This window comes from Mizuhopecten yessoensis, unplaced genomic scaffold (assembly GCF_002113885.1).
Source record: "Mizuhopecten yessoensis strain PY_sf001 unplaced genomic scaffold, ASM211388v2 scaffold2137, whole genome shotgun sequence".
NCBI lineage: Eukaryota > Metazoa > Mollusca > Bivalvia > Pectinida > Pectinidae > Mizuhopecten > Mizuhopecten yessoensis.
This window is the reverse complement of record NW_018404396.1, coordinates 309,244-322,142: the sequence shown is the minus strand read 5'-3', so window position 1 is coordinate 322,142 and position 12,899 is coordinate 309,244. Positions and strand designations below refer to the sequence as shown.

The 12,899-nt window shown below is 37.5% G+C and overlaps 1 protein-coding gene across 1 annotated transcript in view; it reads left to right on the top strand.

Moving 5' to 3' along the window:
* LOC110445253 (synaptotagmin-7-like) overlaps positions 1-12,899 on the top strand; it is a 120,306-nt gene that overhangs the window by 97,269 nt on the left and 10,138 nt on the right. The window contains exons 3-5 of the mRNA XM_021489756.1: positions 4,402-4,839; positions 6,298-6,486; positions 12,104-12,228. Coding sequence (XP_021345431.1) covers positions 4,402-4,839; positions 6,298-6,486; positions 12,104-12,228 — 752 coding nt within the window. The remainder of the gene's footprint in view (positions 1-4,401; positions 4,840-6,297; positions 6,487-12,103; positions 12,229-12,899) is intronic.

Here is a 12,899-nt window from a genome sequence, read left to right as displayed (position 1 = left end):
CGGCTGGTTCGTTTTGGTTATGGATAATATTTTCAATAATTGTCATTGATTTGAATAACGAGTTTGTGCCGAGTAAACATGGTAACAACAATTTTTTATGGAACCTATGTAAACATATTACATATAAGGAGCAATAACCAAAAGGTTGCGTCCGGAAAACCTTACATGTGTTCAACTAATCAGCATAGTCCAAGGGTAAAGGAGATGATGTTTGGTTGATTTGATAGTAGAAATGTATTTGAAAATTGTCATGTGACAGTTTTAATTGACTAATGGCAATCTGAGTTTGAAAATTCAAATGAATTTCCATGTGGTTATTTGTTGCACCCAAAATGCTGGCTATATAGAGGAATTAAATTCATAGTAATTGAAAAGCATAATAAAAATCAATGTGCTACCTAAGGACTATGTATAATAGGACTTTTATGACCCCTAAATCCATCAAAATTCACTTCCTATACTTTGTCTTTTCAAATCGCTGCTTCTTTCATTTCGAATACTTCCCCTATATACATATGGAAAAAAAAATTGTGGTAAGATTATGGTTGCCATAGAAACGAGATCAAATTTGTATAAATTATAAAAATTGGAATATCCTGTTGATCTTGACATGGTTGTTAAAAGAAAAAATAGTCGAAAACTTGACAAAATTCAATGATTATTTATATTTCATTAATTAGGGCAAATCTGAATTACGAAAGTAACCGTAACTGCAAACATAAATTTATATCGTCATAATACAGTATCAAAGAAGCATTTAAAAATAAAAACATTAATTTGAAAATACAATGAAGATTTTTAAATCGAGTTGGCCTAACCATTTATAGTCCATACTAAATATTAAAAAATTATTTACCTTTATTACTCTCAGATCATTATTTTAAAATGCAGTAAATTGTGTGATCATTTTGGCATTGGACGACACAACAAGCGTACTTCTAAAACTAGGTATTATAAACATAGGTTTAATACATCGCCCACAATGTAAAAAATAAAACCATGTGTAAGACTGATACACTAGGTGTTATAACATTATCTTTATGAAAAATACTTAGCATGGGTGTTGAATTTTGTATGGTCAATCATAGCGTATCTGTCTGGTATTACATGCAATATTCTCACAACATTCCAGTACCTTGTCAAATATTATAACGATTTCTTCTATTTGAGTCAGAATGCCATAGCACCTACTGAGTGGGACCGCCACGCCACGCCATTTTTTTTTTAATTTTACCTTCGCAATGACTTCCAATTGAATAAAAGAAACCAAAAAAAAGACTAAAAATGCTCTTTGCTGTGAGACGTCAATTCAGGCTGTAAAATTGCACACGATATGATACATGTAGTGATTATACTCTGATATTCTCGTTATACATATTGCCATAGCGATCATACATATAACGGAACTGTTGCTAGACTAAGCACCACATTGGTGATGCCTAAAGGATTATAGAATATTTATTGGAGTTTTATGAGATGCATCGAGAATCAACGACTTTGTTGTAAATTGTAATATAAAAATGTACCGTATCGATAATATACACTTAACTCGAAAACGAAACTAATCATATCTCATTGTCAATATACGAGGACAAAATCTGAAACGAAATCGCTACCAATCGAGGCATATTGTGGGAAGGGTGACTTTGTAATAATATGAAAAACAGGAGCGTTCGTTTCAATTTACATTATATGATAGTATTTAATATATTATAAAACAATCACCTAAGCAACAGTGACGTCAGTACAACGGTCAAAAGTACAGTATGCTAGGATGAGATAAGCTTATTTTAAATGTAACACTTGAAGAGCTACTATTTACATGAGAACATCCGTGTGAAATACACAACTATTTCCATGAATGGTTAGGTGCGGCTATTATGCTACAGGACAACATCCACATTTTCTTGAAGAAGCTTGATCCTTATTCGCTCTGTGATACCAATTGCGAAAAACAAATAAATTTACATATATATATATATATAAATATACCTTACACAAACACACTTCGTGCACCACACACGAGAAGAAGTAGCGCTACCATGAACCGTTCTGAAATAATTGTCGAATATTTTGATGGGTTTAAGTCTAAAGTCGAAGATCTGTACGCACTCTATATTGGTAAGTAAAAGTGAGCGACTAACCTTTTTTACGAACTACAAGCGCGTGCCCGACAAGAATGTAATACTTTTTTCGATTTAAAAATTGACAAAAACATTTCAAAGACGTTTCACACTGAATGTTTGTGCCTTAAAATGATTTAATTATGCGCATACTAGTTATCGAATCGGTAATTAAAAGCGTAGTTTTCATTTTAAATTGAAAATCTTGTTGTAATAACAATGTTTATCAAAGATCTGCACATAATGTGTTCGTACATTTTTTATTCTGACGGCAAGTTTGCAGTTGTTACACGTTTATCTGACGACCACGTTGTCGACGAACACAGGTCTTTTCTGACTGTTAGTTGGAAGTTTAAATGTTTTTGTACAGGCAATCGTACGGTTGCAGTACTTTGCGTCTAGTGGCAATTTCACGCTTACTATTCATTGGTAATGATACTATTGGCTATCCCCCCAGTGATAGACTTTAGCAAGTTGTATCGTATACCCTTAAGATAGCATTAGTGTCTTCCCCAATAGTTAACCCGGTATTTATGGTTCGAACTTGCTTGAAGTTGCTTCGCGATGAAATGACAGAGCAGAGTTGTGTTTTGTACAGATATGTTTATGTTTTTATCAGAAAGGAATAAAATATTCATTAATCATGCATTTAAAAGTGGTTTCTGAACCTCGAAATTCAATAATATGGAACTACCAAGATTATTTGTGGAGTAATATGATAAACACTAACAAAAAACTATGTGCACTTTTGTGAATAATCACTCCGTAGATGTATGCAAAGTACACACATTTTTCGGTTTGTACCGTAGAACGCCAAACATGATCCTGGTTATTACTTAAGTATAAGCGTTCGAGTAGTCTAACAATGTTTGCGGTCGTCTTTTATTGGTTTTGTCTCACGACAAGTGTGCGGTTATCATATTTTGATCTGACGACATCTTTGCCGGTGTCATTCATTGGTTACTGTCTGCAGTTGACATGCCGACTACCTAGTTTCCACATTGTATTGTTTGTTGATTTCTAGATATAAATGTCATTTACCTCGTCATGTACTCGTATCATGTGGTATAGGAACGCATTAAAAGACCGAAAGAAAAGACCGCACCATTTTAAGTCTGCCAATATATATTGATTTCTCCTAGAACCTGTGGCTACTTCAGTGTAATATTGTTAATCAGACCTGTAAACCGATAAAATTCGTGGAAAAAGCGAGTCATCAATATGTTTATTTCATGGTTTGCCGCCTCGTCAGTTTGTCGATGTCAGTCTTAATCAGTGGATCATTGAATCAATGGTTTAATTCCATGGGTGTCAAATTGTTTAAACGTTTAATTTCAATTTCATTTCTCAAACTGTTAACACATGTTCCACGGCAGCGGCAAAGATGCCATACATTTCCTCTAGCTCATGTCGACCTGCTTCAAGTCAATTTGCCGCACGAAAAGCTTTCACAGTAAACTTGTCAATAGCTGAATAGGCTGCGCGCCTTATAGAGTATCTTGATTTGTTGGTTTGGTATCCGGTTGTCAAACGATATTGCCTGTTGTAATTAATGTGATTTTCATACAAACACTGTCTTTGTATATGTTGCAATACAACCAAACCAATACATGACACTGATTTCAAGACATTTTTATAATTGTGCGGCTAAAGTTCACCTAAGGCCTCTGCGGTTTTCGCCTATGCGTGGATGTCAGTGTAATTGGTTGATAAGGGTATATGGTTAAGGCCGTAATGGGTTTACGTGGTGTGGTGGTATTACCTGCCGTTGGTAGGGGGCCAGGCGGTCTACATGATGAGGGATGGCGAGGTCTGATGTGACCTCGCAATGCCAGGGCACGGCCGTGTGTGAGGCGTGTGTCCCTCCGCCTGTGATATGTCCATGTACAAATGATGAGATCGATCTGTCGGTAAACGCCACAACGCACACCTCTCTCTCCTCTCAGTATTAAGCGAATTAGACGCGCGGTGTTATAATGGTAGCGTGCCGTAGGTAAATGACACGTAAATGCACACCCCGTCGTACAGTCGGGCCTTTCACACACTTATGTCACCAGCACCGGGCTGGCGGCCTGGGCGACATCACTCAGAAACACTTTTACAAACATTTAGTTTCATCAGGATTTCAGTAAATCACTGTTCGAGAGTGATATGATTCGCTTTTGAGACATGACAATATTTGCATTAGAATATTTCAATCCGACAGCAAGGATGGGGTTGCTCTTCACAAAGTTAATCAATCAGCTTAATATATCTGACACTATTCGTCTCCCTACAGGTAAATTTCACCGGGAGAGGGAAAAACCGGATGATACCCGAAGTCTCGTGATGGGGCCTCTTCTTCGGAGGAGACAGTCGGAACAGACAAAGTTTGTGGTACCTCAGATCTTTGTCGACTATGGTAGCAGGAGGACCTCTTATGCATCCGACTATGTGCGCAGGTGTTCTGCGGAAAGCGGAAGTAGTCGGAGGACATCATTGGCGTCTGTCGACACAGACCGGCGTGGTTCCGGAAGTAGTATAAGCAGCAGGCGGACGTCACTAGCATCAGACGCGGACCGCCGCGGGTCGGCGTCCAGTGTTTGTTCTAGACGTACGTCGCTGTTGTCATCAGAATGTCCGTCACGTCGGGGCTCTGGAAGTAGCAAGAGTGGCATAAGTAGTCGAAAAAGTTCGGACGCCAGCAGGTTTGGTGATACGGACGAGCTTTTAGCAGGTGAGTGTTACATGGTATAATGTCATTGTTAACTGTTTAATATCCATGTGTAACTATTTCACTATGTGTATAACATGTGCAGTGTCCATCACATTTTCCCCAAATAATCAGGATCATTTTGTGTTTACCCATCAACTACCATTCCATCAGGATAAATTAGTGTTTACTTTGCCTTTTGACCGCTTTGTTCTTACCCTTCAGTAAGTATCAGTTTGTGTTTGCTCCGCCATGTTGACCACTTTGTACTAACCATTCCATCAGATTTAGTTTGTGTTGACCCATTTGTACTGAACAGTTTGTACTTACACTTCCATCAAGATCAATTTGTGTTTAATCTAGACCACTTTGTATTTACCCTTCCATTGAAAAAAATCTGTTTACTTCGCCATGTTGACCTTTTTGGACTTAGCCTTCCATCAGGATCATTTTGTGTTTACCCTTCCATCAGGATCATTTTGTGTTTACCCCAGACCACTTTGTACTTACCCTTCCATCAGGATCACTTTATGTTTACTCCAAACCACTTTGTAACCCTTCCATCAGGACAAATTTGTGTTTACTCCAGACCACTTTGTACTTAATCTTCCATCAGGACCAATTTGTGTTAACTCTAGACCACTTTGTACTTACCCTTCCATCAAGATTAATTTGTGTTTTCTCTAGACCACTTTGTACTTACCCTTCCTTCATGACCAATTTGTGTTTACTCCAGACCACATTGTACTTACCCTTCCATCAGGATCAATTTGTGTTTACTCCAGACCCTTTTGTACTTACCCTTCCATCAGGATCAATTTGTGTTTTCTCTGCCATGTTGACCCCTTTGTCTTTCCCTCCTTATGTTTGACACATGCGTTTACCCCGTCCGAAAAAAACCATTACATATGTTTTAGCCTCATCTGTCCTATTATGCGCGTCACGTAATATGATCTTGTGCTGCCAGGCAACCGGAAGTTTACTTCGTGTTTTGTTTTGTTTTGTTGTTGCAATCAACTTAGGTATATAATATCACTTTATTTGGCTTTGGGTTATGTATGTCGTATGTGTATTACCTTTTTACCTTAACATGTGACGTTTCCAGGTGAAGAGGTCATAAAGAGCAAATTATGTTCCGCCCACTAAAATATTTTAATGTTTGCGATAATGATCGGTGCTTTATTTCTTTTGTTTTAAAGCTGCAAAACGCAATGGCTGACCTTTCTTTTCTCGCACGAAGTACATCTTTAGGGATTGGTTTCTAAATAGGTTAACTTATGAATGAAACATTTTGGCATCCAAAATGACAGAATAGTTTAGGAAGATCCCGGATGTAGACACTGTGGCGGATTTCCGGTGTTGGGTCTGTGGCACCACACACAATCAATATTTATATATTTATACATGGATGTATGCATGTTTCACGCGTCTGGATACGGTAGATACTCTTTAGTTATCACTAATATCAACATTTTCCCACAGATTTCTCTGACTCGGAAGCCATCGAAGAGGAGTTTCTGGACGAGATGCAACAACAGGAAGTGCGCAGGTCTAGTCTCGAGGAGGTGTCTTCCGGTAAGACTGGACAGGAAAAGGAGAAGAAGAAGCCGTACCGGCGGAGTCACTCATTGGCGGAAATCCGGCGGCCTACTCATGTGTTCTTACCCGAAGGTAAATTTGGTATTTAAAACATGTAAAATGAAAGTAAATCGGTGCAAATTATCGTAGATTACTACAAAATTAGCAGTAGGTGCTGAGTAGTATTCTCCTGCTGTTTACATGTCTATTTCCTATTGGAACTGGTTGTCATACCAGTTCACTGACACAGTCTGGAGAAAAAAATCGAAATTTATCTTCAAGGTCAATATTGAGTGGTCATAGCAGCAATAACAATTCACAACCGGATACGCCGCAACAAGGGTTTTGTTAAAGATACCGCGTCACTTCCAGCTAAGATTTATGGCACGTTATGGCAGCGGTTTGTGTTGTTATGTTATTATTGAATTGATCGAGTGCTGTGCGATGATGGTATGCAAATTATTTGTTGTTCTTTTCCTTGCATTTCACGATATCGAAATTATGGCTCGTTATTGATGGCTTCGGATACCCGCCGCAACAAGGGTTTTGTTAAAGATACCGCGTCACTTCCAGCTAAGATTTATGGCACGTTCATTGTCAACATATTACTGTGTCAGCAAGGGTGTACACAAGGCAACAGGTAGTGTCAAAATACGTACATCTCTCGGATAATTTACATACTGTATAATAACACATCACAGACTTCAATCAAACAATGCAAATAGCACTGTTTTGATATATAAAACGTGCATAAACGCCTGTCTGTCCCTTCTTACCACAAATAACTTGATGACGTCATAAACGTTTACAAAACAACATATTCCAAAATCAGCCTGAAAATTGACAGACATATGAAGATATACCAAGACCATATTTACCTAAACCAGTCTTCTGATGGTCTCATAATGTTTAATTTATTAGTTGTTTCACAATTGTAATGTGAACACTTCTGATTCAGATTCCCTCTCTTTTAAATGCGTGTACAGTATTTTAGATCATTTGCACGGTGTATTTTAGTTTCCTCGCCATGTCTGAGCTATAGCACACGACAGACACCTTATTGATTTTGGCCAATAGGTATGTCGGAATTAAACGAGACTTGAGAGGTATGAGGATACCATTAGCAATGCTGCCATTACCAAAATCATGACATTTACAAATTATTGACTCAGCTTATCAAAACTGAATTCAGGAAATTCAAAGGCATGGAACTCCTAAGAAACGAAATGGAATAAAAGCATTGAGGATAGCTGATTAGAGTATGGTTAGGTATGCGGTACAACAGAAGTTGACGAGGCTATTTGTGGTGATATCCGCAGTGTCTGGTGGGCGATACGATGTATCTGTTGGTATCAGTATATCAGGTTGTCTGTGTGGTATTGACTTAGGGGATACATCATGAAATGAGTGGCAACAACTAAAGTTATCAATGAGGATAAATGTCAGAACAGCACCATCAACAGCTCCGGGGTAGTCGGTGTTGCCGTTTAACCTTTAATGTATTGTCGTAATGCATTTAATTAAGAAACAACCAACAAACGTGCGTTGGTCATGGTGTGGTACGGGTTGACGTTAATATTTTCCAATCACTTTCTCACCCTCGTTCTAAATATTGCAACATCATGTACAAACTGATGTTGGTTAAATCTTTTCTATCACGTCAAATAACACGAAAACGTGTTTGCATAATTAATAAAGCTGCGTATCCTAGACCGGTGGGTACATACTACATACGCAACATAAAATCCGTACCACATACCAACTCCCATACCTAGACGCATTCCAAAACAAAATTCTTTACTACATCCTAATATCATATCCAAATCATATCCTCTGCCAGGAATTGAAGGGAAAAGGCCTCCGGTTCATTAATAACCTTTTTTTCATAATGTTCACAATTCGTAAAAAAAAAACCACCAAAACAACCACCAACAAAAAGTACCCTTCAAGTTGTCAGGATTTCAAAGTTACATTGTTTATTATTAGTATCTGTCACGAATAACTGTTTAAGAAAAGGTCATATATAAAAAAGCAAGTATTAAACATTGCACATGTTCATATTAAAATATATGTAGGTAAGACACAGTGAGTGAAGGAGAGGAGGATACATTGTAAGACTTAATGTGTGAAGGAGGATGTTGGTTGTGCGAGGAGGTGTGTTTGAGGAAGGCTGCGTGTATGTCTGAGGAATAAGGTACTTCAGTGTGTGGATAAGGATACATGGGAGGATAGATTGGGATTAGAATGGGAATAAGGTACTTCAGTGTATGGATGAGGATACATGGGTGGATAGATTGGAATGAGGATGGATTGGAATACCTGGGTGGATATATATGAATTATGATGGATATGAATACCTGGGTTGATAGATAGGGATTAAGATGGATTGGAATACCGGGGTGGATTAATGGGGATTAGGATGGATTGGAATACCGGGGTTGATTGATAGGGATTAAGATGGATTGGAATACCTGGGTGGACAGATAGGGTTTACAATGGATTGGAATACCTGAGTGGATTAATAGGGATTAGGATGGATAGGAATACCTGGGTTGATAGATAGGGATTATGATGGATTGGAATACCTGGGTGGATATATATGGATTATGATGGATTGGAATACCTGGGTGGACAGATAGGGTTTAGAATGGATTGGAATACCTGGGTGGATTAATATGGATTAGGATGGATCATCGAAATACCTGGGTTGATAGATAGGGTTAGGATGGATTGGAATACGTGGGTGGATGGATAAGGATTAGGATGGATTTGAATACCGGGATGGATGTATACATTTCACGTGTGCGGATTCACTGCATTTATCGAAACTATTAATAAATGGGTGGATAATGTCTGATGTAACAAAGACCTATACCAGCAAGGCGGTTGTACCTGACTTTGTCATTTAGTGGGTGTGTTATCGTGTGCTTGTTTATTAAAAAAGAGAATTATTTTATCTGTCGAAGAACTTCGTAATATCGAGTCGGAATTTGTTTAGTGTATTCTTACAGATATACTACAAAGGTAGAAACAGTGCAGTCAATACTGTAAATTAGGATTTTTTTTAATTTTATTTAGTTTTATCGCGTGTGTTGTCGATGAAACAGAAGACGCTTCCACTTTCGGAACACCTGATCCGATTTTTCTTGTACTTTTTTCAAGGGTCTCCATATAAACCTTTTTTAAAATTTTGTTTACTTGTTTTATTCAAATGTTTGTGGTTACAATGTATCACAATACTTGTTAACATAATATCAATATTACGTATACTTTACCCCTTAATTTCACCTTAGTTAATTTACTTTATGGCATTATAGATGGACAAAACGTACATGTATATCTTTCCTTGGACCTGGTTTTATCCATTTTGAGTTCGAATTGATACTTTGATATTCTTTTGACTTTTGTCTTTCTTAATTTATTTTTACGAATGTGATTCAAAAATATTTTTCTTAAATATCAGAAGCGCAAAAAATAAACCTCAGTTATAATCTCATTTTGTGGAGGATTGAGCTTCGTGGTATTGTATTTTTATTGAGACCGGTTGAGAGTAAAAACGGTCAGATTTAATCGCATTGCTTTGGCACTTGCTTGTCCAGCAATTGATGGAGTCTCCGACTCGACTTGTGTGGAAATAGACCACTTGATCGTGAAGCAGACGAAGAGAGATGTTAACGTGCTTTATTATGGCAGTGATTTCATTGCCGAACCAATGAAGATAAACAACATTCCTCAACGCCAATTAGGCCGGCTTCCCTTCCTCGTCCACTTATCTAAGCTTTCTTTTCATAACACAAGACATTACTATTCAGTTGAAGCAATGTAGTCGTAATTGCGCGTGAAATCTAAGCGCGTGTTGCAATATACTACGTGGCAAATATCTCACATTATAGTGAAGGATTCACGGTAGCTCCTGAAGGAGTTATTGTGGCTCATGTTTGAGTCACAGTAGCTCATGAAGGATTTATAGTAGCTCATGAAGGAGTCACGGTAGCTCCTGAAGGAGGTATGGTAGATCTTCGGTGCGTCACAGTAAAAGTCCTGAAGTGATCAAGGCAGATCATTAGAAAGCCCAACTAGATGCTGAAAGGGTCAAATATCTTATTCATGAGTCACAGTGGCTCCTAAAGGGGACACCGTTGAAAAGGCCAACATGATTACTGGAAGGGGCACGGTAGCTTAAATACTGGATTGAAGTATTTTATGAAATAAAAGATGACGGTAGCTATTGGAAAGGATAATTTAGCTTTTTATGACTAATATGTTTTTAATGATCTATTTAACATGTATATCTTTCTGATTGAAAGTCATCTCGTAATATTAGATTGAGTTTTAATTCATTATTTGTAAGATGATTCTGCTGCATCTGATTAGAATGTACGTCTTATATTCTTTTACCGCTATCAGTAGCCTCTAACGACAGTACATAGGTACTTATACCAGTTCAGTAACATGACGGAATATAGCCCAATTGTTTCATTCGATGCAGATGATCAATAAACTATGAAGAGCCATATTGTAAATAAAACTTGTCTTAGTATGTCATTCTGGAATGGAATCCTACACTTGGTAAAATTAAAACGGTGAAATCGGGCAGCTTCCACGTCTTATTGGTTGCTCCCTATATAACGCTGTCTTCCTAATTGGAGTTTTGAATTGCTATACTTAGTCAACTTAGCCTGAAACAGAATATCGAATATCAATTCGTGTTATGCATTTATTGCCTGAAGGCCAGGTGAACGCTGAGATATCTGTATTAGACGACTTAAAATTCTCTGTACCTGGAGATTTAAAGTGATGCAGGCTGGCAATGTTATCAGTATGTCTGGATTTGTTCCAATTTAATGTTCTGCTAGACATCAATTATTTCAATATCACTGATAAGTCACAGAAAAGTCAGCGATAGCGTTTAATTAATCAGTTGAGCTTCTTAAAAACACATTTTCAAAACTTGTCTTGAAAGGAGAGTTTTTTTAATACAGATGATAGATATTTCGGGACAACCTTGGGAAACAATATTGATTGTCTTCGACAACTGTTGAAGTTGAAGTAAAAGAACACATTGAAAGACACTTTGGGAAAGTCCTCCCAGTTCTTACAGAAAACAGATAACGTTACAAAAGTGTAGTGATCACATTGCTGGTAATGTTTTCTAACGTTATATAAATGATTGGATTTCCAAAATATCTAATTGTATGAGTTTAAACTGACTTGTGAGTGTACCGCATTACATACAGGTGTGTGCACGGTTTTAGAACTTGTCTATGTGGGCTACTTTGACAATGTAAAACAAATATGTGAAAAATGAAAGTTTGATCTATGCATTAATACAGTTTGATAGAACAAAAATGTACGATTTACAAAGATGCAAGCTTCTATGTATGTGTTCAAGGTAAGACACGTTCTCTTGACGGTCATTGTGTACTAAAACGAAAGTTAACTTGAGTATCAGATTAACATGTTTGTTGTGAACGTAATTTATTTGTCTTCTTTGTTATACGATGTTAATTATTTTTCTCTATAGATTGATTTCCTGGTTTTGAAATATATAGCTTTTCGGCGGTATATCACAAGGCTCCCGTCTGCAGAGGACCGAAGTTGTTGCGATGACGTTAAACCTGAAACAAACAAAGTGAAGAACTATAACAAAATTACGATCCAATACGCTAACATCGTGTTATTATTTATGAGTGTTTACATATTGTTGTAGGTCGGGGGCGTGGCGACAATCGAAGGGTCACTCTGTCCTCCCTGGTGGTCAGCAGCATGAACGCACTTGACCATACCGTAAACCCAGTTGGACCAGCATATAATCAGAGGAAAAAGTCAAAAAGTGTAAGTGTATAATTATAGTTCATTATTTTAAAGATACGAATTAGTTGTAGTGACGTCATAATCACAGACACATCTACTGGTAACAGGAGATGTACTGGTCGTCGGGCGATAAACTAGTAACTCGTTCACCTTATATTGTCTTCAGTCTCCTTTATTCTATTGTGTGATTAAAAATCATGAACATAATCCAAAGAATAAGATCAAAATGGAAACATGAACGACAGTGATACATAAAACTGCCATTATCCAGGACAAAATGTGGAAACGAGGACAAGGTGTGTCTGTTGGCTATCCAGTAACTAGATGTTTGTGTTACGGCGAGATAACAACTGTATAACCTATTACAGCGGTTTGGTCGTATGTTTTCTGTCGTTAAAGATCTCACCGTGGTGTGAGTGTGCTTGTCTAATGGCTGTAAACATGTTTGACCCGCGGTCCCCCGCACGTATCCTAACCCCATCGCTAGCCTGAGGAGAAGCTGACACAAAACAATAATGTTTTGTCTACATTAACTTCAATCAGCATACCACTTAATATCTATGACACCAATATTTATTCGATTCATTTCCATTTAAAAATAGTCTGATTTCCATTCCCGTTGGTATGATAATACTTCTAGTGTTACAATGTGTGGATTAAGTTATTTGAATGTGCTCGAACATTAGAAATCG